We start from the raw sequence: 25,660 nt of genomic DNA, 5'->3' as shown, positions 1-25,660 counted from the left end.
ACCGCCCGCTCGCTGGCCGCCGCTGCCGCTTGCGCCCGCCCGCGTTGGCCGCCGGAGCCGCGCGCCCGCGTCACGCGCCGCAGCTGGGCCGGGGGCGCGCCGGCCTGAGCGCCGGGGACTGGGGGGGCGGGGCCGGCACAAGCTCCGCCCCGATGGGGGCGCGGGCGGCGAGGGCTTGGTCTTCCTTGCGGCGTCAGAGACCCTGAGGGCGCAAGGGTGCTCGGTCTCCCGGAGGCGGCGTATCAGACCCCGCGTTGACGCGATGCGTCCTTGGAGACGGGCCCGCGCTCCTGCCCATTTTCCAGTGGAGGAAAGCGAGGCGTGGAGCAGCAGGGGACGAAGCCTGACTGGCACCTGCCAGGCCTGGACCCGGTCCCCGCTCCGTGGTACCTATGCCCACCCTGGGCTCCCCCACACCACCACTCAGTGTCCAAGATGTGGGGCACGGTGACCACCCGCCCTTCGCCCATAATTCTCCTTCCAGGGCCCTCCAGCAGGCTTCTCCCGTCCGGTCCCTCCCTCAGACTTGACCATTCCTGGCCTCAGGGCCACCTGCTGCTATCCATGACCCTGAGGACAGGCCTGCAGGGGAGGCAGAGGGAGTGGGCACTCACGTGCTGGGACTCGGAGGCTGGATCAAGACCACTGGTTCCATTGGGAACACCCCTGGTGATGCTCCATTGATCAGAAGCCCCCAATGGCCATGACCAAGAACACCGGTCACCTGTTGGCGATTTCACCTTCCCTGACACGGACAGCCCTCCAGAACTCCCACATTCTTGTGTTTCTCTTTACCTCCCACGGTGGACCTCTTCCCAGAGCCTTTAAGATGGAGAGCGCAAGGATCAGTGTGGGCCCGCAAAGGCCTGACCTGACCTTGGAGTGCATGGGCGAAACTAGGGAGGAGGGCTAAAGAGGCCCACATCTCTCCTCCTCAACCTTCGTCCAGCTGGGCAACACATTCAGGTGGCCCTACCTCTGAAAGTACGAATTTGGCCACCTCTCTGCACATGCACAGCCTCCTGTGGCCCTGCGCCCCCCTAGTATCTCCTATTTGGTATCCTGGCTTCCTCCTATCCCACACAGAGGCCAGGAGCCACCCACCGGCTGTCCTTCTTCTGCTCACAGCCCTCCATGGCCTCCATCATGCAGGTAAAAGGCCAACTCCTCACTGGGACTCACAACTTACACTCATGCTCTCCTCTCCATCTTGCTCCCCATTTGCTACTCTGGCCACCTCACTGTTCCTCTAGGACCCCCTGCACACTCCTGCCTCAGGGCCTTTGCACTGGCTGTTCCCTCTGCCTAGAATGCTATTCCCCCTGGTGCTAGCAGGGACCCTCCCTTTCTTCAGACTTTACCTACAAATGTCACCTGCTCAGTGCACCCCTGACTTTCCCATCAGTCTTCTTGGCAGGCTGCTTCACTGTGCCTGCTACTCGTTATTCCTGACCATGCACTCTGTGTGGGCAGGGGTCCATCCAGCCCATCAGACCAGGAAGACAGGCCCAGCCTGTGGGAGGTGTGAGGCCTGCCTGGCCTGGTCAAGCATGATGGCCCAGCTGGAGGCCAGAGACATGATCAACGCTGCGGCTCACCTAACAGCAGAGGAGGACCCAGGGATGCTCAACTAGCCTGTCCCCAGAGGCCTCCGTAGGCTGTGCTGCAGCCCTGGACGTCCCAACTCCCCCGCCCTCCCACCCCGCACTATCTGGTCACCATGGCAGCCATCAGTAATGGGAGAGCGCCCCCGCTCACCAGCCCAGTCCCAGATGTGTAGAGTTTCATCTTGGCGGGACCAGCTGGAAGGCCACCAGCGGGTGGGTGCAGGGCAGAAGTGAAAAGTGGCTCCTGGCGCTGGCAGCTGAGACCTGACAAGGGGCTGCTAAGGGTTCCCTTCCCTGTTCCACCTGAGGGCAGGCCTCTTCTCTCCCGGGGAGCTCATTCCCAGGCCATCTCTCCCCACCCCTGACAGCCACCTCTGCCCAGGGAGACTCCTTTCACCTCCCTCCCCTGCTGAGCTCCTCACCAGGCAGGGAGGGGACAAGGGGGGGCCCTGCTGCTGGGGTTCCCAAGCTCTATGTCCCATGCTGGCAACCAAGCACCACGGCTAAGGTGGATGAGGCCAGACTCTGGCAACCCAGGTACCTTACCTTCTTCCTGGAGAGGCCCAGACACTGGCCTAGGGACAAAGGGCACAGAGCCCCGTCCAGCTCACAGAGCCCAGTGCGGCCTCCAGGACTTTGCACGGACTGTTCATGCGGCCTTGAATGAATGCTGGTCCCCCCGGAACCTGGCCTGGCAGCTCCTTCCAGCTGTTCGGGTGGATACAGCTCAATGGTGACCTCATCTAAGAGACCCAGCCAACACCCCTCCCCTGCATGCCTGCCTCCCCCTCTGGATAAGGGATGCCAGCTAACACCCTGACTTTCTCGTACGGAAGGTTGCTCCCCATCAATTTCTCTCTCCAGGTGGAGAGCTTAGTGCCTCAGTCACTGTGCACTCCCACACCCGCAGCCCCAACAGCAGCGGGTCTCCCAGACCAACCGGCTGGACTCCCCCCCAGGGCAGCAGATGGTCCGGTGGCTTGTGGGGGGGTGGCATATGCTCCCTGCACACACCCTCCCCATGTGGCGGAACCGAGGCCTGGACTCTCCCTACCTCCCTCACCACCTACAGACCACCCTGGGATACCGGTTTTGAGTCCTGATGCCCCTCGTAATGGCTGTGACCACCCTGTACCTCAGTTTCCCTAGATGCCAATGGAGCTTGGGAGACACGGCTGTGCCACCTGTAGGGTGGCTGTTCAAGGGGCAAGGGTCCATGCACCTGCTGCTCACAGACCCTGGTCTCCAGGGCTCCCCTCCCGGGAGTAGCCTTGGGTGACAGTGCCCAGGACCGTCCCTTTTGTCCCATTCCCACCGGTCCCTCCCAAAGTGGCCAAAACAAACATAGATGGTGGGGGGAGGATACCTGTGGTGGAGACATTTATTGACAAAATGGGGCCGGGCTAGGCTCGCGCCTCCGCCTCTGGCCAGAACAAGCGAGAGGGCACGAGGAAGGGTGCCCAGCAGTGCGGGCAGAACACCTGGCCTCGCGGGGCAACGGCCCGGGAAACGCATCTGGGGCCAGCCTCAGGCGCTGGGAGCGTACTGCAGCACCAGCCGGTCAAAGTCATTCTCCTTCGGCGTGGATTGTGGACGACGGGCACAGAGAGAGAAGCAGAGAGAACGTGAGTCGGGACTCCAGTCACAGGCCCTCCCTGGCCCAGCTCCGGGGGTCTGGGGGTATGTTACCCGGTGCCAGCGCGGGCTCACCTTGGCCTGGTACTCCTTGATGAAAGGGTGGGACCTGTGTGCGTCCTTCAGCTGGGACAGGTAGCGGTTTGTCACCTGCAGGGGAGGCAAGGCCAGGCTGGATGATTAGGGCCTCCCCGTCAGGTGGCTCTCACACGCAGGGCAAGGGAGGGGGGACCTCCCAGCTGATGCCAAGCAAGAACCCTGGTCTCCCATCGCCTCTGTCACCCCACCCTGAAATCAGGCTGACGACAGAGGACCCTCAGTGGCAGAGCGGAGTGTGGGGGACCGCCTGGAACGGCACCTGGCACAGAGCCCACGCTTAGCACATGGCTGGAGGATGTGCCGCAGGGTTCAGGGGTAGGGGACTGGGAGGGACCCGGGACCCATGGCCCCCAGAAGAGGGCGGAGGGCCGGGAGCAGAAGGCAGGTCAGGCGGGACAGGGTTAGGAGGGGAGGCGGGTTTGTTCCTGGCACGCTGCACAGAGAAACCCCAGCAGGCAGAGCCTCGCCCCCAGCCTCACCCAACCTTGCCAGGCCTAGCCCTGACTGCGTGGGGCGGGGGCGTCTGTCTTCCTGAGAGTAGGGGTCCACGCTGGGGTGAGTGGGACAGTCGTCCTGTCTGTGCTGCACTGCCCTACCTGGGGGCCCCTCCACAAGGGACGGGTGACTGAAAGGAAGCCCTGGGTGGGCCCATCAGTCCTCCCGCCCTCCCTGCCCTCAGACAAGGTGGGCTCACAGGGACTGCTCCCCTGGGCGCCTTTTCTCTGTTTGTTTGCCCACCCCCCACCCAGAGGTGGCATGGGTGGGGGTCCCGGCTCGGCTCACCCTCTGAGCCACAGCCTGCTGGTCTATAGGGTCCATGGGAGCAGCGGTCCTATGGCCTTGGCCAGGGTACGGCCTCAGGCTGATGGCAGGTGCACCCCCTCCAAAGGAATGGGTTCTGCCCGAGATCCACATCACAGGACCCCGCCCACCTCAGGGTCGCACCGTGTGGGCCAGAAAACCTCCCCCGCACCAGCAGGCCCTACCTCAGGGGGCTTGCCCAGGTGCTGTGACAGGACGATGAGGTTGATCAGGGTCTCCGGGTGGCCACTGTCCTGGAAACATGGGGGACACCAGGCGAGCAGGGTCAGCTCCCCAAGGCCTCCAGCTCGGCCCCAACTCAGGCAGAAGAATGCCTCCCACTGTCCCAGTGCGAAGACACAACCCACACAAGGTCACAGCCTTATAGGTGGGGCAGGCGGGGGCTGCAAGACCCAAAGTGCGCCCACCGGCCAACCTGCAAGGCAGTGACCTCGGGGACCTCCCTTCCGCCTAGGAGGCAGCGTGGTGGCAAGGGAGCCCCAGCCCCTCCCTGCCTCCCGGAAACAGCGGCTTCCCTTCTGCGCCTGCTGTCTCACCTGTACACCAGGATGGGACCGAGTGCTGGCGCTTGTGGCAGGGGTGTGTCAATCTCAAAGTGACAGAGCCCAGGCCAAGGCAGCCTCCACACCCGCACAGCCAAGCTGTCCCCCTTGCTGTAAAAATGAGGTCTGAGGCCTGGGGCAGACCCCACCTGCGCCTCCTGCTCTCCAGGGGCCTTGGCAAGAAGCTGCCGGGAAAATTACCAGTTCATCCAAGTGGCTGACCTCACCCCGCCCGCCCACGCTGGGCTCCAAGGCAGAGAGAACCCTGGGAACTGGCCCAGGACCACCTTGGCCAGGAACCCCAGACGGAGCCCCTGGTGGCTCTGAGGCAGGGGCGCCACAGGGAGCCCTGCTGGGCACACGCAGCAGAGACACAGCAACCCAGACGTGCAGGGCCGTGGGCTCGAGGACCCCAGCCTCCCGGGCTCCACTCCGTGCCCGCCCTTCTTTGGGGAGACTCCACTCCCCCACTCCTTAGTCGCCTCACTGCTCTAATGGGGAGCTCACAGGAGCGCCATCCCCAAAAGAAGAGGGAAAGTAGTCAGAAGCACGGGGTGGCCCACAGGCACTGCAATGAGCGATGCCACGGAGGGTCAGGCCATCCGGGGGTCAGGGCCTCGGGGCAGCAAGCCAGCCCAGTGGTATCTCAGAGAACGAGGACACACAGGTGTCATTTGACTGGGGACCCTGCTGCTCTCTCCTTCCGGGGCAGAGACGCCGCACCAGGCCAGGCATTCCTGACCAGCCCCCCCTGCACACAGCAAGCCAGCTAGTCAGACCCTGACAAGGATGCGTGGGGGCCGGTGTGGACACAGGGCGGTGGGCAGGGCCGGGCAGCTCCGTGTGTGTGGCCTGAGGAGCACCTGCCGGCCCGTCTCTGATCTGCACACAGCCTTCTGAAGGTAACGTGACTCCTCCCAGAGATAAAGGGGAGAAGGCTGCCTACCGGCGTCCATTTCTCACTATATCGAGAAACGTTTTCCAGAGGCGCCTGGGTGGCTCAGTCATCAGGTTGAGCCTCTGACTTTGGCACAGGTCATGATCTCACGGTTCGTGAGTTCAAGCCTCACGTCAGACCCTGTGCTGACAGCTCCTGTGTTCCCGTCTCTCTGCTCACACTCTGTCTCTCTCTCTCTCAAAAATAAACATTAAAAAAAATTTTTTAATTAAAAAAAAAAAAAGTTTTCCAAAATGGAAAAGACTTTGATGTTTCTTCTAATTATGAAAACAGCACATAAGCCCTCCCATGCTGGCGGGGAGAAGACAGCTGGGCTTCCCTGAGAGAACACTGCTCTTGGCCCCTCCTCCAGACAAGGATAGGCCGGGCAACGACCCCCAGGTCTGTGGCACCTCTTCCAAGTGCAGGATCAGGCGACCAATCACATCAAGGCCCCCAGGCCAGGGAGTCAAGGGGACAGAGAGAACATTTGCTACGCTCAAGCCAGCGGAAGCCCAAACTGATGGGATCCCTCGCATTTCCGAGAGAAAAAAGAATCAACGTTTTCATTTGCAATCCCAATTTGTAGCTGATCTGGCGTTAAGACACAATGCCACAGGCCTGTGGTAGGTCCCGCAAGCCCGAGCCCGCGCCGTGCGCACTGCCGGGAGCTGGGAGCCGGGGCGCGGGCCAGGCCGGGTGTACCTTGTCCAGGGCCTCCTGCAGCACGCCCTCGGCGGCCTCCCAGCGGCCCTGGGCCATGTGGCAGGCCGCCTGCCCGTTGAGCAGCAGCAGGGTGGATGAGCACTTGTCAGCCATCTCCTGGAAGATGTAGTAGGCGTCCTGCAGCTTCTCGCCACCCTGCAGGGACAGGTCCCACACCCCTGGCTCGTCACCCCGCTTCCCGGCCCTGCCGCTGCCCGCTCCCTCCCAGAGCAGGGATGTCAGCACATCGCCGAGGTGACCCCGGTGCGGGCAGCCCCTGGCTGTCACCCACAGTCCCGACTCCACCCACTCAGGTTCTGTCTGCCTGTGAAAGACGCAGCATCACTTAAGAGGGGGAGCCTGAGACCGAGATGTGCTTGTGGAGAAACCACCACGCTGGCAGAAAGAGCAGGCAGGTTCTCCCTACTGCACTGGACAGATGTTGCAAAGCGGCGTGGGTGAGGCCTCGGTCCCCCGAGGGCAGTGCAGGCACACAAGGACGGGGAGCACATTTGAAGAAGCTCATGCAAAAAAACTGCTCAGAGAAAGGAAGCCCAGGGCCAAAAGCCTGAAAAGAGGCCATTGCCAAGACAGGGGGGGGAAGTGGGGGGGTGGGAGACAGGCATGGGGGAGGTAGGGGCTGGGTGCAGGGGAAGGTACGAGAGGGACTCTGGCAACTGCCCAATGCCAAAAGTCTGGAGAGCAAGCTGAGTAGGAGCCCAGCCCAGGGTCAGCCCCACGAGGACGCCGCACTGCCGGGGCGGCCCCCTCCGCGTACCAGGTCTGGTTCCAGAGTCCCCTGGCTCAGCTTCTCTGGCTCTGGCTAAGCCACTCGGCTATGAGGAGCCAGGATTGGGGCGGAGCTGAGCAAAGTGGAAAGCGAAATGTGCCAGGGTGCAAGCGGTGGGGGGCTTGCCTGGGGGTTGGGCCCCTGGCCCCAAAGGAAACAGAAGGCCGATGTGTTCGCAGAACCCCACAGCGGCACTCCCCCCACGGGAGCGGCCAGCACTGCATGCAGGGGACACCTCCCAGCTCCCTGACGCCCCCCCGCCTCCCCCATCCCCCCAGCACGGCCCAGGGGCTCACCACAGCCAGATTGACCCAGGCGGTGGCCAGCTGGGTGAGGGTGGCATCCTCGTCCTGGTCCTGCATTTTCTTCAGCTCCTTCCTGGGGACGGTGGGGTGGGTGGGAGGGGCCCCCACGCTGCTTGCTCACGAGGCACACGCCGGGGCTGGCTCCCAGCCCTGGCCCGACAGCCGCCACCACGTACTTGTGAAGCCCACCCCGACCCTGTGGGTCCCACTGCCCATGTCACAGAAAGAAACTGAGGCACGGACAGCACCACCCCTGGTCCCAGGCAACATCCTGCAGGGAAGGGCAGGCAGATGAGTGTTACCACCCTGATAGACCAGAATGAAATCAGTGGAGAAGTGCTCGCACCACTCATGCTCTGGGCCTCGGGAAGGGCTCAGGGAGGGTCCCCATGCTGAGCGCCCCCAGCAGGCAGAGGCCGGCTTCTCGAGAGCACAGGGTCCTGACGTGGCCTGGCCTCCTGCTCAGATAGCCCTACGCATGCACGGGCCCCAGGTGGGAACAGACGGGAGAGGCTTACCGGGCGAGGTCCAGGCGGTCCCGCTTCAGCAGGATCTGCACGGTCATGGCCATGCTGTGGGGCAGAGCGGGTGGTCAGGACGCCCCCTCGCCGTGCTACTGCCTGTCGGGGCTCACTCCACGTGGGCACCGCCCCCGGGAACATTCCCAGGAGAGCTCAGGCCACCGGCTCTGCCTCGCGGAGGGCGATGCTGGGCAGAACTGGACTCAGCCCCAGGCACCAAGCGCTGGGCCCAGCCTCCCACCACCTCCTGGGGCCCTGGCTCCCACATTCCACCACTGAGCACACTCGGGGCTGGAGCTCTCGCAGGGTCCCAAGTCGTCCGGCCCTGCCCATCGGTGCTTCACTCCTGGTGTGAGGGCGACAATGGCAACTGGCCAGTGCCAGGAGCCCAGAGAGCAAGCCCAGTGGCCAAGCGCAGGGTTGACCCCCAGAGAACAGTCACAGAGGTGCTGCGGGGGGCAGCTCTTACCCCCTCCGGTTCCCGCACCCATGGCTCCCCTCTGCCTGACAGCTGTGACCACCAATGACCTACATAGTCACTTGTTCCCACGTTTTCGCACCAGCACGTGACCCAACCCCAGGTCAATACCTGTAGGAGCCTGAGAAGTAGCTGCAGAGTCTACTGCCTTGCAAACTATGTGCCAGACCTATTTCTAAGCCACCATGAATCCCTTTCTGGACTTGGGGAGGGGGGGAGGAGGTGAGTTAAAGAGATACAAAATGAACGTGTGGTGACCAACCAACAAAGGGACAGCAGGCAGCAGAGCTTACAGCGGACGGCTGCTGCTCCCTCTGGGCCAGAGCCCCGGACACAGCACCCTGGACCCTGGGGGTGGGGGTGGGGGGCGACTGCATGCTGCAAGGAGCTTCAGCACCCCAGCCCTGGAGTGCCCTGAATGGGGGTCCAGCCACAGGAGAGGGCCTGGGGGAACCTGGGGAGGGCACGGAAAGGCCAAGGCCCAGGGCCCAGGAACACAAGGCTTCGTGTGGGGGTGGGGGTATAGAAACCACAGGCAGAAACAAAGGTGCTTTCTACTCTGCTGTCGGGGACAGAGGGTTTCCAGCCCCAGGAGCCGTGTCCTTGGGAACAGCAGTCCAGTCGTGCAGAAAGGAGTGTCTCCTGGACCAAGAATGGGAGCTGCTGCCTGAATGGGAAGCCGGGGCCCCACCAGTGTCTCAGAGCAGCCCCCCACCGTTCCCATAACAACGCCTACGAGGCCCCAAGCAGCCTGGAGACCGGAGGGGCCGCTCAGGCCTCCAGGCCTTCCCCCCCAGGACAGGGCAGACACTCACCACTCCAGGCTGTCCCCCTGGTGCAGGGCACGCAGGGCCGCATCTGGGTTCTGGTCGTGGAAGTAGATGGAGGCAGCCATCAGCAGGAAGGTGGTGTTGGTCACATCCACACTCCTGCTCATCTCCCGGTCCAGCTCGGCGACAATCGAGTCCCTGTAACACGAGGCTGTTTAGGGCCTGCGGCCAGGGGTGGGAAGCAGCCTCACCCCTGTGGGAGCAGACAGGTCCAGAGAGGGGAGTCAGGCCCCCAGGGGAACACAGCAGCTGCAGGCAGAAGAGCCCAGCCATCTCCGGTGAGCCGCTGGGTGCCGGCTTCCCCGCCTTCCCCTGCGGCACCTCTCACCGTCACACAGAGAGACCGAGGCCAGGTGCTTTCAGGCCTTGTGAGGGGATGTGGTACAGGACGGGCCATGTCTACTAAGCGGCACGAATGACTGCCCGAGCCGACGGTTCTCCGGGCCCTCAGAACCGGGGGACTGAGTGTCCATACCACCCCCAGACGTGGAGGGACAGGCTGACTCGCCAGGGGGCCCTTCACGGAGACTGGAAGCCACACAGACGAACCCCGCACCAGTGACATCGCTGCCTCCCCAGTGAGGCCAGCTGCACGTGGCCAGTGGGCAACATGCTGGGCTGGGGGCCAGCCTGGGGCCAAGGCTCAGCCAAGGAGCAGCCAGTCCCCCCACAGGCCACAGGACATCCGGGCCGCAATCTGCTTAACTAGAAAACAGTCAAGGCCCCTCGTTTCAAAGGGCTGCTGAGCAGCAGACAAGAGAAGGGAAGCAAGGGCCGGGCTCCAGGTCGCTGCCGGACAAAAGGCGCTGGTCAGGGTCCACCGGCCCCCCGCAGATGTGTGTGTGTCGTGTAGGCTGCCGGGGGGCTCGTGGTCAAGGATCCGTGTCTGAGGATGGGGACATGCCATGTGCCTGACAAATGATTTCAAATCAGAGACTATGTCCCACTCTGCACACCCGAACCGCATACTGGGTGTACAGAGTTGGCATGGAGCCCTCGAGGCCGCCCCATGAGGCTTCCTGCCTGGTTTGTGTCCTCAAGAGTAGACACGTTGCGTGCTATTAATGTGACGTCAGCATCTTACATAGTTCCTGTGATATCCCATTGCTAACCTCAGGTTCTGGTACTTTCTCCACAGCCTGCCTCCTGGGCTGTCTAAGGGGCAGCAGTCTGCGCTGCCAGGATAGACGCAGCCTGCGCCACTCCGCCCTCCCGAGCCCCTGCTCCAGGAGGGTCCCCGAGTCCCTCCTCTTCCAAAAGCAGAATGGCGCCTGTCATCCGGCTCGTGAGGTGTGGAGGGAGAAACGAGAGCCTCAGGGAGCCGCCTGTCTTGTGTCCTGGGGCAGCGTCACAAAGCAGCACCACAAACCAGGGGGACAAAAACAACAGGGATAGACGCTCACACGGTTCTGGAAGGAAAAAGTCCGATACCCAGGCGGGGGCAGGGAAGGTTCCCTCCGAGGCCTCTGAGGGCGAACCATCCCAGGCCCCTCTCCAGGCTGCAGCTTGCTGCCCACAGTCCTTGGCCTCCTTTGGCTTCTGTGTCACCCCGGTTCTACCGCCTCTGTCTTCTCTGTCTTCTCTCTAGTCTCTCACAAGGACACCAGTCCCTGGATTCAGAGTCCACCCCGTATCCAGGATGATCTCAAGACCCTTAACTAGTTACACTTGCAAAGACCTCATTTCCCACGATGCTGCATTCACAGGTTCTGGGGGTCAGACCTGGGGGCCCCCATTCAGCGGTCACTGCCGCCAGGTAAATCCCCCTGAGCCTCAGGCTTCAAGGGTGAAAGAACCCAAACAGAAGACGGGACATAGAATGCTGCCTTCTGCAAAAGCAGTGCTGGCGGTCACAGCAGATGGTCTCACCCATGCCTGGGACCCAAAGACAGAGACCTATGAGAGTAGCATGGCATCAACAAGGTCATGATCAGGTCCTGGCTGCGAAAGTCCATTGGACCGAGACTGGGGAAGGCCTTTCTCTGAAGCTCCTTGCCACTATGCAGGATGCTCCGGCTGGGGGCGGGGGGGAAGACCCACAGAGCAGAGTGTCTCCATGTCCTGGGCTAGGCTGCTGCCCTATTCCAGGCGCCCCGCAGAGAGCATTTTACCTTCCCGATCCCAGGGGGCCTCAAAACCAACCATTCCTGGGGAGGGGGGGGGACTGGTGAGCACCCAGCCAGCAACAGAATGAATGGCTCACGCAAGTGCCCAAGCTGGGCAAGAATGTGCTTTCACTGAGGCTCGGGGAGGCTCGGAGGTGGGGAGAGACGCCCAGCCGGCCCTCCCATCCTCACCTCTGGCTGTCGTTGGCCAGGTACTCGGCGAACATGCGCACGGCCTGGAGCTCGGGGGCTGAGGAGGGCTTGATCTCGTCCAGGACCACGCCGTACTTCCTCTGCAGTGAACACAAGCACACCATCAGTTTGGCCCGCTCTCCCCTGAGGGGGCTGCACCTCAGCCCCCAGGAACACACGAGAGCTTTCAGGGCGCCAGCACCACCCGGGCAGGGCCCTCACGCCTGGAACCAGCACCCACCACCCCCAGGGACCCCTCCACCTACCAGGTGCCCGCCCTGCTGCAGCACCTGCTTGGAGCCAACACAGTGTCACCCGTCACCCGTCAGGCCACAGTGCCCACCACTGTAGCTAAAGACACTGGCTGCTGAGGTGACAGGGTGAGGGCCCTGCCAGCTCCAGGTGGGGGGGGCGGAGAGTGTCACCCAGGAGCAGGGGGTCTGGGCATGCGCTTCTATAAATTGGGACATATACCCCTCCCTGCTGACACTCAGAACTGGTAATGGTGGTCACTGCTGGGAGGGAACTGGAGTCAGGGGTCTGGTTTTCACCACATCCCTTTCCAGGTGGTTTTAATGGTTTTGCTTCTGCATATAGGTGCTCTTTTTTAAAAAAAAACACATGTACACATCCCAAGGAGATCCCAACGTGCACCGGGGCAGCCCCTCTGCTGGGGGCCACACACACTGCTCACCCTTCAAGGTCAGGGGGTGGGGGGGGTTTGGCCAATGGGGGAGTGGGAGGGGGTCCCATCAGGCTCCAGAACGTTCCACAGAGGGAAAGATGAACAGAACCGGGAAACTACCTGATGTGAGGTAGAGGCAGCTGTGAAGCCATGTGCCACAATCCAAGGCCTTGGGGTGGGGGGGATGGGGGATGGGGGCAGTGCAGGTGCTTTCCTGCATTCCCCGGGAGGGTAACGTGCCCAGAGCCTGGGGTAAACTGTGCCCTCGGCCTATGAATGGTGTCAACACCAGTGCAGCCATCGACAGGAGCCCCACCAGTGTCTGATGTCAGCAGTAAGAAAACCCGCCTGCCGGCTGGTGGTGGGTATGTAGGATTCTCTTTACTATCGACTTGATTATTCCACAAGCCTAAAGCTGTACTAAAACAAATAAAATCTACTGATTACGTAAAAAAGAAAAAAGGAAAGGGAGAAATAGCTACACGGCCCCCCTAGCCTTGTGAGCCTATAACCTCGGGAAATGGCCACCTACTTGTGGAGGCCACAGCGACTGTCCCTGCCCAGTACTCTGTTCCTCTCCTGTCCCAGGGGCACCGGAGGTCACGGCCTGTGCTCACCTGTGCAAGGTACGCTCTATACAGGAAGACATCCCTTTCCACGTCTCTCTCCGGGCTCGATGGCTGTGGAAACAGAGGCAGATCAGGACACATGGAGCCGCGTGCCAGCCTGGTCTTTGGTGGGGACCAGGAGCAGGCAGCTTCCCCAGAGGATTCTGGGCCCGGGTCCCAGCCCTGATCTTGTCCCACACCGCCGCCACCCCGGGAAGGGGGCTCGATCCTCACCCCATTCGTCCAGGTGAGGGAAAGTGGAGCCCCCACTCCTGGTGCACAGCAAGGGGCCAGGGTGGAGCCCCTACCTTTATCCACGGGACAAGTGGCCACTCATAGTGACAGGGCCCCGCAGGGTGCAGTGGATGGAGACAGAAGCTGCCTGGGTTTGTAAACGTAGAGAAAACAGGCCCAGGAGGGTTCCCATCAAGAGGCGGATGGGTGATTCTGCAGAACTCAGGGGACCCAGGAGATGTGCAAAGGGGACTTTACTTTTTGTGGCAAATACTTCTATGCCGCTTGTTCCTGTCTGGTTTTTGTCCCAAAACACTCTTTAAACATGCAAAAGAGAAGAAACAAAGGTTTGCCTCACTCAGAGGACCTCTCTGGGAGAGCTCACTGGGTTGCCCCGGGACAGTGACATCTGCGTCCAGCCTGGGCCATGCCCGTCAGCCCCACTACCACAGGGCGGGGGAGGGGACGTCACACAGCGGTCACTCTGGGACTGTGCCCCCCGGCTAGGCCACGAGGTTATGGGGAGGCCAACCAGAGCCAGGAAAAGAAGAAGGCTTGTAGGACCGAGACAGAAGCTGTGTGGAGAGGGCTGGGCAGACCTCCAGATCTGAAGAAACAAAAATGGCATCTTTCTGAACAAATGCTTCTTAGCCATTTGCTGCTTGGGGATAGCTCGTCAGAATGACCTGAGAACAAAGGCAGGAGCCCCATAGCCACCAGTCATGGCCAACTCCAGAGTGGCCCCTCACCGCCCCCAGACAGCTCAGAGGTGCAGCCAGGCCTGAGGATAATAAGTGCCATGAGCAGGAGCTAGTGATGGGGTGGGGGCTGCTGTCAGTAAGGTCACACTGGCCCTTCAGCTTCCTGAGGCTGTCTTCAGTGCTCTGTCCCCAACACCTGGGCGGTACCTATTATCTTGTAGGCACTTAAGAAATGTCTCACAGGGACACCTGGGTGGCCCAGTCAGTTAAGCGTCCGACTTCGGCCAGGTCATGATCTCATGGTTCACGAGTTCGAGCCCCGCGTCGGGCTCTGTGCTGACAGCTCAGAGCCTGGAGCCTGCTTCGGATTCTGTGCCTCCCTCTCTCTTTCTGCCCCTCCCCCACTCATGCTCTGAGTCTCTCTCTCCTCTCTCTCTCTCAAAAATAAACATTTAAAAAAAAGATGTTTGACAAGGGCACCTGGGTGACTCCGTCAGTTAAGTAGCCGACTCTTGATTTCTGCTCCAGTCACGATCTCATAGCTCCTGGGTTTGAGACCTGCGTTGGGCTCTGTGGTAACAGTACACAGCCTATTGGGATCTTTCTCTTGCCCTCTTAAATACAAATAAGATTTAAAAAAAAAAAAAAAAAAAGAACATCTCACAGATAAGGCAAAGTCTTGATGACGACACAGCACTATGTCTGATTACTACCTCTGCAAGGGCAGTGACACACCACGTGTTCTACCCGGGGCCACCCCAGAGCTTGGGTCCCCTGTAATGAACTGCTATAAATAGGGCAGTTTGAAATTACACAACTATTCTCTAAAGGTCCTGGAGGCCAAAAGTTCAAAGTCAAGGTGTCAGCAGGACATGCTCCCATCAACGGCTCTACAGGAGGATACTTCCTGGCCTCTTCCAGCTTCTGGGGACTCCAGGCATTCCTTGGCTCGTGGCTCCATCACCCCAATCTCCGTCTCCATCTTCTCTGCCTCCAACCTCTCTTCACCTTTCTCTTAGAGGAGCACCAGTCACTGGATATAGGGCCCAGGTGGCCTCATCTGGAGATCCTTTACGGAATTATATTTGTAGCGGATTCTTTTCCCAAGTGAGTCACATTCACAGGTTCTTTTTGGAGATATAGTCCAACCCCGCATAGGCTGCCCAAGAGGGTTTAGTTGGCCCACGGACCACATCAAATGGCCCAGTGGGGACAGTATTCCCATTCTGGATGCAGCAGGGAGAACGTCATAGTTTTGGCCCATGCGTGTTTCCCACATCACCAAAGGGGAAGTGGCCTCCTGGCTCAGAGGCTGGGCTGCAGCATGCCTGCACCCGCAGTGACCGCCACGTCTTGTTTTCAGTCATTTCCTAAGTGCAGCAGGTCACACTGCTCCTCCCTTTCAGCGGCGACGGAAAGTTTGCACGTTGTGACAGGAGGAGACATCAGAGAACGTACTGCTATGATGTAAGAAGAGCTGCATGGCAGAGCATGAGTGTGACACTGAATCTCACAGGGACCCTAGTGAGACAGGTGTCATCGTTCCCATCGGACAGATGGGGAAACAGGCACAGAGAGGTACAGTGGATCAGCCCTGGCTGCAGAGTCGTGACAGGGCCAGAGGCTGAGCACAGGCCTGTCACCATCGCTATTACCCAGCAAGGAAGCGGGCACACAAATGTGGTGGTGAGCCGAATAAGGGACAACCCCCCCCAAGCGATGTCCATACCAGTCCCTGGAAACTGTGAACAGCTTACATGTCACTAAAGGGACCTCACAAAGGATATGGACCGTAAAATGGGGAAAGTACGCCGGGTTATGGGGGAGGGCCCAGCCTAATCACATAAGCCTTTAATGGCAAGAACTTTAATAGCAGAGAATAGACAGAAATAAGGCAGCAGCAGGAGAAATCCAAAGAAGCCCAAGTGCGAGAAGGATTCGACCTTACGCCCTGTGGCTGGTTCTGACCCTGTGGCTGGTTCTGACATGGAGAGACCACGTGCAAAGTTGAGGATTGGGGAGGAGCCTCCAGGTGCTAAGGCTGGCCCCAGGCTCAGAGCTAGCAACCCGAATGAGTCTGAAGGCATAGTCTCCCCTAGAACCTCCAGAAAAGACAGAGCCTGGCCAACACCTTGATTTTAGCCAGGTGGAAACCATGGAGAACTTCCCACCTGCAGAAACTGACAGAGAGATAAGAAATTTATTTTGTTGATAAAGCCTTGTCCTGGCAGTATCAAAAAATGAATACAATCAACAAGTGTCATTTCAAGCGTCACGGCTTCCTGAAGTCCATTTTAGGCTTTATCCTCATTCCACAGATGATGCTCGGGGAAAGCAGGGAAACCGTCAAAGACCGGAAGCACAAAAAAGGAAGCCTTCCCTACTTCAGAGTCCAAATTCCTCTCAAGCCTCTGGCTGCCTCCGTGAAGAAGTTTGCCATTCCTTTGCTTAGTGCTCCACAGGCCACCGGGACCTTCAGAATAAAACCCAAACCCCTACTGTGGCTCCCTGCCCACTTCATTCCCCATCCTCCCCCTCGCTCACTCCACCTCTGCTACACCGACCTTTTATGCTTTGACTACGCGGCACTCATCTCCGACTCGGCACCTTTGCCACAGTTTAGGGGGTTAGATGCTTCTCAAGGTTCAGTCTCATGTTCAAATGACAGTCAGAGAGGCTGACAGGCCACCAGGGGCTTACCAGACCACTGTCACATGAAGCAACTCTCCTCCCCACCATTTTCCAACTCAGCACTCAGGGAAGTGTATGTGGGTTTTTTTTTAAAGTTTATATATATTTTTAAGTCATCTCTATACCCAACATGGGGCTTGAACTCAGAACCCCGAGATCAAAAGTCACATGTTCTTCTGACAGAGCCAGCCAGGCAGCCCTTCAACTCAGCACTTTCTACCTCACCTCCCCCCTTTAGGCGCTCAAGCTGTTATTACATACTCACTCACTTCTTCACTTGTTTAATCTCTTCAGAGCACTAGGCGTGTACAAGTTTGAAAAAAAAAAAAAAAGACTCCGTTGAAAATAGAAGAGGCCAGAAGGGGGCGCTCTAAAGCCCTGACACTCCAGGTCAAAGGCAGATCCCAGCAGAAGAGAGGTACCATGCATTCCCCACAATACTAAACTTCAGTAGCCCCACAGGAGAACGAAAGATCTCCTAGCCAAGGAGAGACTGTCACAACTCAGGCAATAAAAAGCCAGGACACTTCAAGCTCCCGGTTTACTCCAGTAGATTTTTTTGTTTACAACAGCCCCACCCAACTCCCTCCTTCCCTCTGTGAAAAAGCAGTCCTTCTCCTTTGATCTCTGGATATGCCTATGGTTTTGCCATAGGTTACGTGTTGCAAACTGCAATTCTCCATTAATCCTCAATAAACTCATTTCAATGGTAAAATAAATGGCTGTTTCCTTTTTAACGTTAACAACCATGAGGGCGGGCAAGACCCTGTCAAATTCACTGTTCTTAAAGATTTGCCAATGGCTCAGTTTCAAAGTGTCCGGAACATCCATGTCCCTCCCTAAAAGTTCTTGCTAAAGAACCTGCCACCCCGTCTTCTGTCACCCACTGGCTGGGCTCTGCCTGGCAAGGTTATTTTCTAGCTCTCAAAAAATCAACCTCGTTCCCACCACTATCCGTCACACCAGCCTCTGACTTATTTGCTCGGTTACTGTCTCCCTTGGGAGACTGAGGTTTCCCAGAGAGCTTGGAGTTTTGTCACTGCTTTGAGCCCAGCACGAATACACTCCCTGACCTACAGGGAAGCTCAATGAGGAATGAAAGAATGAATGGGGCAGGTACGGGGAGAAATAACCAGGCTTGTGGGGCAGGGACCATTTCTCTCTGGAGCGGCGGTGTTAGCATTCTAAAACGAGACCAAACAACAGTCCCTCCTTCACGAGTACCGAGGGTACCGGGGCACACGTAGGCCTTCCCCAGGTGAAAATTACTACTACTACTACTACTACTACTACTACTACTATTATTATTATTATTATTGTAGCACAAACGTCTCCCTTATTCAAATTATTATTATTATTGTAGCACAAACGTCTCCCTTACTCAAGTCATTATTATTATTATTACTACTACTACTATTATTATTATTGTAGCACAAACGTCTCCCTTACTCAAATTCCTTCCACCGCGCAGAGGGAGATCTCGGAGTGAGCGGTACCACAAACTGTCACGGCTTTGAGTTTTGTCATAGGAAAAGGGTAATTCCTCACACCGCTCTGAAGAGATACGTGAGGGTGGGAAACGCCGCGAGGACAAGGAAGATTTTTAAAATCAGGGAGCGACCAGTGGCCACCAGGAAGTGGCTTTCGCCACCACCGTCCCCTCGCCCCCAAGAGGCCGCACCTTCACCCTCTGAGCCTCGTTAATGCACTGCTGGTAGCTGCCAATGTAGAAGGCATTCTTCACGTCGAACAGCTCGTCCACTTCCCCGGAGCCGCCAGAAGCCGGGCCTGGAGCCGGAGGCGCCATGTCGTTGCGGTCCCAGTCGCTCCCCTTCCGGAGGGACACGTCGGACGGAAAAAGGGATTCGCTGCAAAGCACGCTGGGAAATGTAGTTTACTCGTTCCGGCCTGGAAATGAGCCAATGGGAAACTTAAACAGGAGTTAAAGGACGGGAGTCGCACGTGCGATCCGCAGAGCATCTCGGGAATTGTAGTTTGACTTGATCACGCGAGCCAATGGGAATCCGGGAAACATGGTAAGCGTGTGGTCGAGACTGGGAATGGCAGAGTGAACTAAGGGAGGGTGGGACCACGCGGCAGGCTGTCCAATAAACTGTAAGGCTTCAGTGACGTCATCGGTCCGCGCCGGAAAACGCCGCTCACGCGAGTGGCTCACCCGGAGCTGGCGGGGAGGATGGCCGGCTTTGCGTCGCTCGGGCTGTCATCGTGGCTTGTGGAACAATGTCGGCAGTTGGGTTTGAAGCAGCCTACCCCTGTACAGCTCGGCTGCATCCCCGCCATCCTGGAGGGTAAGTGTGACCCGGCCTCTTCCCCAGGAAGCCTCCCCACTCCTATCGGCACCCTTTCCTTCTCGCAGCCTTTGCCCGTGCCAGTTCTGCTAGTCGAGGGATAAACTTGAGCGTTACTGGCGAGCTTGGGTCCCAGAGGTAGACTGGGCAGTGTTGGTATTTGGGCTGCACAAGTGACTCCCTGTGTGTCCGTACACAAGTGATGTAATCTCAGAAACTTTCGTGACCTCAGAGCGCATGATGAATCGGTACTGCTGGGAAAATTGGGTGGTCTGTGCTACCATTAATTATACAAATGGACTTTGTGGTTGTCACTATTGCTAGTAAACGCAGAACTCTGGTCCCGTGAATACTCCCCACTCTAACGGCCCAACCCAGTTTGCCATTAAAGAGATGCCCCTAGGAAACCTTAGGAAGTGACAGATTGAGAGATTAAATGAACAAAGATGAAGGAATAAATAGGGAGCCTTAGAACACAGACTGGGTGAAGGCATTCAGGTTTCCCCAAACTCGGATGCCCTGTGAGAGAGTCAAAATGAGATAATGAGTAGTGGCATCTTGGGTCAGGTGGATATAGATTCCAGTCCAGCCTGCTACTCACTGGCTGTGTGTCCTGGACACACCTCAGAGACTCATTTTCCCTTTTTATTTAATGGGAGCAATAATAGTCTCGCTCTCCTAGGATTTGTCAGGATGCCTGGGATGTAAATGGCATAGGCCAGTATTGAGCACATGGTAACTGCTTATAAACATTGGCTGTTGTCTACATGCTCAATGGAACACTTGTCTGCACCTGGAGCGTATTAACACTGTTTGCTCTCTACCCAGGTCGAGACTGCTTGGGCTGTGCCAAGACAGGCAGTGGCAAGACAGCAGCATTTGTCCTGCCCATCTTGCAGAAGCTGTCTGAGGATCCCTATGGTATCTTCTGCCTTGTCCTGACACCCACCAGGTGAGCCCCCCACAGTCCTCCCGGGTGAGTTACCCATCTGTGTTCTCTTGGGGAAGCACCTTCACCTCTTTTAGTGCACTTTTCCTGTGTTTAAAATGGAGACAAATCATGCCTGCCTCTTAGGGGAGGTACAGAATTAACCAGGATAAGGGATGACGAGTGCTGAGCACAAGGCTTGTCTCACAGCCAGTGGCTGGCAGGAGTTATCAGTAGTCTTATAGCCTCAGATGTAGACGCATTTCCTGTTCTTGGGCCAGCAAATGTGGAAGTTGACACAGTAAGTCTTGTAACAGCCTGTGGGAGAGGTAGGCGCTGCATGCTGTGAGGATGTGGCCTGGGGAGGGGACAGTTGAGAAAGACTTCATTCATGGGGTGCCTTAAAGGGACAAGTTTGCTGAAGGACATTCACTAGGCAGAGGGAACTCTAGTGCATTCATGCAGAGGTGTGAGAGAGGCAGGGAACAAGTTGGCCCATTAGAGTCAACTTGAGAAAGCCTGGAATGCCAGGAAGAAGGTTAGAGTCAATTCTATGGGCATGTGAGCAGGAGAAGGCAAGATGGAGGATAGGAAGTGGGTACATGGGCCAGGGAGAGGCATGCGCAGAGTTGGGGCTTAGGAGTAGAGAGGAGGGGACTTGGATTCACCAGTCCCAGGGGATAGGGGACTGACGCTTAGGTCTCAGGCTTAGGTGACTGTGTTGTCGAGGCCACTGCTGAGGAGGAGAGGCCAGTTTGGGTGAGACTGGAGGGAGAAGGGCCATGGCATGTTCTGGGTCCTACCCTGGTGAGGGGACAGGAGCCACAACAGGGCTCCAGTGTGCAGTTTTAGAGCCTTTATCCAAAGGGAGCTGGGAGCTATGGTGGATGTGTGAGGAGGTCTGAGAGGTGCACATGGGAATGGGAAGCAGGCACAGAACCCACATCTAACCCAACCTGGCCCCTTCACGTCTACAGGGAGCTGGCCTACCAGATTGCAGAGCAGTTCCGGGTCCTGGGGAAGCCTTTGGGCCTGAAAGACTGCATCATTGTCGGCGGCATGGGTACAGGGGGCCCAGGGAGGCTCTGGGTAGGGAACCCCCGCAGCCTCAGACCCCCCCTACCCAGACCTACCTCTTCCACTCCACCTGCAGACATGGTGGCCCAGGCCCTGGAGCTGTCCCGGAAACCACATGTGGTCATCGCCACACCAGGGCGTCTGGCTGACCACCTCCGTAGCTCCAACACTTTTAGCATAAAGAAGATCCGTTTCCTGGTGAGTCGGCCTGGGGCACTGATTCATCCATTTGGGACATGTGTCCCACAGGCCATCCAGTGGAGCATTAGGAAAAGTGACAAGGACAGCTGAAGGATCAACAAGAGGGGGACCAGCCAGGGTGGTTGGGGACAGGGCCTCTCTGAGGAGCTGAAATGGTTGAGGGTGCAGATGTCTGAGAACTGGAGGGAGACAGTTTCGGGGCGCCCGTCCAAGGCTGGGAGGGAGGCATGTGGGAGGCAGGCCAGGCTGGGCATGTGATCAGGCCCTGGACGGCACCCTCACCCCCGATCCCCTCCGCCTCGCTCCCTGCCACCGGGGCCGCAGGTGATGGATGAGGCCGACCGGCTGTTGGAGCAGGGCTGCACCGACTTCACCGCAGACCTGGAGACCATCCTGTCGGCCGTGCCTGCTCGCAGACAGACGCTGCTCTTCAGCGCCACGCTGACCGACACGCTCAGAGAGCTTCAGGGCCTGGCCACCAACCAGCCCTTCTTCTGGGAGGCTCAGGCCCCGTGAGTCGACAGCCAAGTTCCAGGGGGCAGGGCAGGCAAGGGGCAGGGTTGGGGGTCACACTCAGAGAGGTTATTGTCCACGGATGGTGCAGGGCCTTGGCTCCATTCAGCAGTGGGGGAAACTGAGCCCACCCATTCCCCAGGGTGCGCACGGTGGAACAGCTGGACCAGCGCTACCTGTTGGTGCCTGAGAAGGTCAAGGATGCCTATCTGGTCCACCTGATTCAGAACTTCCAGGATGAGCACGAGGACTGGTCCATCATCATCTTCACCAACACGTGCAAGTGAGCTTGGGCAGCCCTGCCTCTCTCTTCCCCCCAGCTCCCCTCCCATAGCTCTTTACGAAGGCCTGAGAGGTATGAGACACACAGTCAGACTTGGCCCTCCAGGGCCTCTGCTCAGACCAGAGATTTCAGAGGGTTTGCTCACGGAGGCCCGGAGAGGTCAAGCTGTTTGCTGAGGTCACTGCTCCTGAAGGTGGAGCAGGATTTGGGGCTTCTCAGACCTGCTCTTAACCAAAAGGTCCAGGAGCTTCTGGCCCTCCCCGGAAAACCCCTCCAGCAGCTCAGAAGGCCATGGAACAGCCTCTTCTCTGAGTCTAGGGGAGGCACTAAGGCCTGGCACATCAGCTCCAGTACCCAGGGCTGTCCTCTTTACAGTCACAGAGGCCTTCAAAATCCTTTGAAGCTCTTGGGGAGATTGTCAGGAAGCTGTGGGCTATCCTAGCATGAGTAGATAACGTAGCCTACGTCACATTGAGGAGACCTCCTAATTGGCTGCTTCCCTCCCCCCGCCCAAGAATTTATTGGCTACCAGAAAAGTCTGGATGTAGGGCTGGCTCTCATTGGTTTAGGCCAGGGAAGGGGTCGGCAGAGAGGATGTCAGCAGGCAGCATACCCCTGGCCCCTGCTTCTCTTTTACCAGCCATGCTGGGCGACCTACTTGTCTTGGGGATGCGGGGGCAGGAGCACCTTCCCGAGACCCTGGCCCTGCGGGGCTGACAGTGTGTCTTTCCCACCAGGACCTGCCAGATCCTGTGCATGATGCTGCGTAAATTCAACTTCCCCACCGTGGCTCTGCATTCCATGATGAAACAGGTGTCGGGGGGCAGGCCGCCCTGAGACCACCCCGGCCCTGGCCCTGGCGACTCGTCCCAGCCTCAGGGCCTTTGCCCAGGCTCTTCCCTCTGCCTAGAATACTTCCTGCCACCCATTGGCCTCAGTGTGGCCTTCTCATGGGTGAGCCCTGTGAGGGTGGGACTATCCTGGACTCCACCCCGTCCCCAGGCCTCACACGGTAAACACTCAGACACTTGCTGAGATGCTGCCTGACCCCTGGTCTCCCCAATTCTCTCCCCAACTTGGCAACAGAAAGAACGCTTTGCTGCCCTGGCCAAATTCAAGTCCAGCATCTACAGGATCCTGATTGCAACAGACGTGGCCTCGCGGTGAGTGGCCCCAGCATATTCCCTCCCATGTGTTGACCCAGTGACACCCCCACAGAGGGTCCAGAGGGCCGACCTCGGGCAAGAATTGGGGCGGCCCCCAACTTCACGGCTGTGTGACCTTGGGTGAGTCCCCATCTTGGTTTCTGCATGTGACAGGGGCCTGGACATTCCCACAGTGCAGGTGGTCATTAACCACAACACCCCCGGGCTTCCGAAGATCTACATACACCGAGTCGGCCGGACGGCCCGTGCAGGTAAGTGGACAGGGCGGGCTGGTCCTAGGACACCTGTCCTTCCAGCCTGCCCGCACTGTAAGAAACCGAAGTCCTGAGCTGGTGCAAGAATACGTGGGCACATAGCCCACAGGTGAGAGGCGGTGTTGGAGGGTCATCCTTTCAAAAGCAAAGGCAGGGAGCGCTCTGGCCTACGAGATTCTCTTCTGTCCTGTGGCCCCGGGTGGGTCATATCAGCTCTCTGGGCCCGTTTCCTCCTCAGATGACAGGTAACAAGAATGAGGCCTGCTGCTCCAAAGGTCATGGGACTCATCAGCTATCAGTGCTGTGCCAGCACCCATCGCCCTCACAAAAATGGGGAACAGAGAAACTAGTGTGCGCAGATCTGGGCCGAGGCCCGTCAAGGCTTATTGCCGACATGACTCCCTGGTAGCCATGCCCCAGAAGGGGGTCAGCCACATCACCAGCCCCCACATAAGGCCAGCCTAGCAGGAGAGCTGCCTCTCCTGGTGCCGTGTGTCGCCTCTGTGTTGGACTTGCCCTCCCTCGTTCACCAAGCTCTTAACTCTGTTCCCATCAAGAGGAGCCCTGAGCTGCCTAGGAGTCAGGACCTGTCTTTATTGGCCCCTAGCATGCAGCAGGTAACTGTGCTACGTCCTTGCAGGGCGGCAAGGACAGGCCATCACGCTGGTGACGCAGTATGACATCCACCTTGTACATGCCATCGAGGAGCAGATCAGTGAGTGGAGGGATTGGGCGGGGAGGGGAAGCAGGTGCCCCTGGGCAAGATGCCCACTCACCCCCTCAGACACCTGCCAGGCTGCTCACGTGGGCAGGCTTCAACTACACTTTCCTTTCTGTGCAACCCCAAATGAAGGCTTTTAGCCCAATTCTCAAAACAGAAGCTCCCCACGGTGGTCCTCAGCAGCTGAAAGCCACATCCCGTGGGAAGGGACTTCGGTTTCTCAGACTGGGGTGTAGGGGTGGTCCCTGTGGATGAGTCAGAGGCCCCAGGGACACGGTCTGGATGTGTTTAACCTCCCTCCCCTGCCGCCCCGGCCCTGGGGTCCTTTAATGTGTAGCCCAGACCAAGAATCACTGGAAAATCTGTAATCACTGCACAGACTGTCCTAAAACTCAAGAACCTCTGCACTTTAAAGGACAGTGTTTTGGGCGCCTGGGTGGCCCAGTCGGCTAAGCGTCCGACTTCGGCACAGGTCATGATCTCATGGTTTGTGGGTTCAAGCCCCACGTCGGGCTCTGTGCTGACAGCCAGCTCAGAGCCTGGAGCCTGCTTCCGATTCTGTGTCTCCCTCTCTCTCTGCCCCTCTCCTGCTCATGCTGTCTCTCTCTCTCTCTCAGAAATAAATAAAACATTAACAAAAAAACCCACAAAACTTCCAGTCAAATCCTAGTGCTGCTGACAACAAAAAAGAACAGTCTGTCTATCTTCTTTAGGTCTACAATCCCCGCTCTTGCTTACCTGACCGTTATCTGACATGACCTAGTCTTGCATGCCCCACTGCTTGGGGAGCTCACTCCGAAGCCAAAATCCTTCCACTTGTCACATCTGCCCCCTCCCGCCCCTACAGAGAAGAAGCTGGAGGAGCTCTCAGTGGAGGAGGCCAAGGTGCTGCAGATCCTTACGCAGGTCAATGTGGTGCGGAGGGAGTGTGAGATTGTAAGTATCTGAGGCCTTGGGACCCTGGGGGTCCCTTCAAGACAAGGGACCCCGAGACAGCCTCTCCTTCCCACTCCCCACCCGCCAGAAACTGGAAGCGGCCAACTTCGATGAAAAGAAAGAGATCAACAAGCGGAAGCAGCTGATCCTGGAGGGGAAGGTGAGGACCGAGCTGGCAGGGGGAGGGGGAGGGGAACCAGGGGACCGAGGGCCCAGCGCAGCCACCTCCCGCTATTCCCCGTGCCAGGACCCCGACCTAGAGGCCAAACGCAAGGCTGAGCTGGCCAAGATCAAGCAGAAGAACCGGCGCTTCAAGGAGAAGGTGGAGCGGGAGCTGCAGCGGCAGAAGGCGGGCGGGGCGGGCCGCAGGGCGCGTCCTCCCAGGGCCCCTCCCGAAGGCCCCTCGGCCCCAGCGCCCACCCAGGGCCAGTCCTGAGTTCTGTGCGGCCCCCACCTGCCCAGCCTGGGATTCCTTCATGGAACCGAGGGTCAGAGGGGCCCTCCCGTCCCCTGGGCCTGCTGTGTCCTTGTCGCTGGAACCCATGGACGCCCACACGGTGCACTGCGCAGCTCTCGCCGCCCTGCGGCCCCTTCTCAGCCTCTGCCAAGAGTCAGTCTGCAGAGGAGGAAAGGACACTGGCTGCGAGGTGTGGCTCAACTCCACACACAGGGACCCGGGTTCAGGGTCACCTCGGTGGGGGGTGCAGGGTGCCATCAGGCCCCCAGAGCCAAGGTGTGTTGCCTGCAGGACTCACTCAATAAATGAGTCTCTCCGCTTCCCGGGT

At 58.6% G+C, this 25,660-nt stretch overlaps 2 protein-coding genes across 3 annotated transcripts; one reads left to right on the top strand and one right to left on the bottom strand.

Moving 5' to 3' along the window:
* Positions 1-2,965: 2,965 nt before the first annotated feature.
* Positions 2,966-18,348, bottom strand: COPE (COPI coat complex subunit epsilon). Its single transcript, XM_039228258.1, has 10 exons — positions 18,169-18,348; positions 12,871-12,933; positions 11,569-11,669; positions 9,257-9,409; positions 7,961-8,014; positions 7,434-7,515; positions 6,348-6,503; positions 4,328-4,396; positions 3,318-3,392; positions 2,966-3,182 (listed from the first exon to the last, which is right to left on the bottom strand). Exons 1-10 carry the CDS (start codon positions 18,292-18,294, stop codon positions 3,135-3,137), a joined length of 927 nt encoding a protein of 308 aa, XP_039084189.1. The 5' UTR covers positions 18,295-18,348; the 3' UTR covers positions 2,966-3,134.
* A 317-nt stretch (positions 18,349-18,665) lies between these two features.
* Positions 18,666-25,655, top strand: DDX49 (DEAD-box helicase 49). 2 transcript variants are annotated; one of them, XM_039228370.1, is made up of 13 exons: positions 18,666-18,796; positions 19,625-19,748; positions 20,702-20,787; positions 20,878-20,999; positions 21,327-21,514; positions 21,658-21,798; positions 22,536-22,611; positions 22,885-22,961; positions 23,118-23,215; positions 23,859-23,933; positions 24,787-24,875; positions 24,964-25,035; positions 25,123-25,655. In XM_039228370.1, the coding sequence occupies exons 1-13, from the start codon at positions 18,682-18,684 to the stop codon at positions 25,309-25,311; spliced, it is 1,452 nt and encodes a 483-aa protein (XP_039084301.1). In that variant the 5' UTR covers positions 18,666-18,681; the 3' UTR covers positions 25,312-25,655. The 2 variants fall into 2 exon arrangements, with proteins under 2 accessions (XP_039084301.1, XP_039084300.1); XM_039228369.1 differs by having other exon boundaries at positions 20,702-20,999.
* The last annotated feature ends 5 nt before the right edge of the window (positions 25,656-25,660 follow it).

The sequence above is a fragment of the Hyaena hyaena genome, unplaced genomic scaffold (genome assembly GCF_003009895.1).
Source record: "Hyaena hyaena isolate Hyena2069 unplaced genomic scaffold, ASM300989v1 scaffold_30, whole genome shotgun sequence".
Lineage (NCBI taxonomy): Eukaryota > Metazoa > Chordata > Mammalia > Carnivora > Hyaenidae > Hyaena > Hyaena hyaena.
The sequence above is the reverse complement of the archived record's forward strand: the minus strand, read 5'-3'. Positions and strand labels throughout refer to the sequence as shown.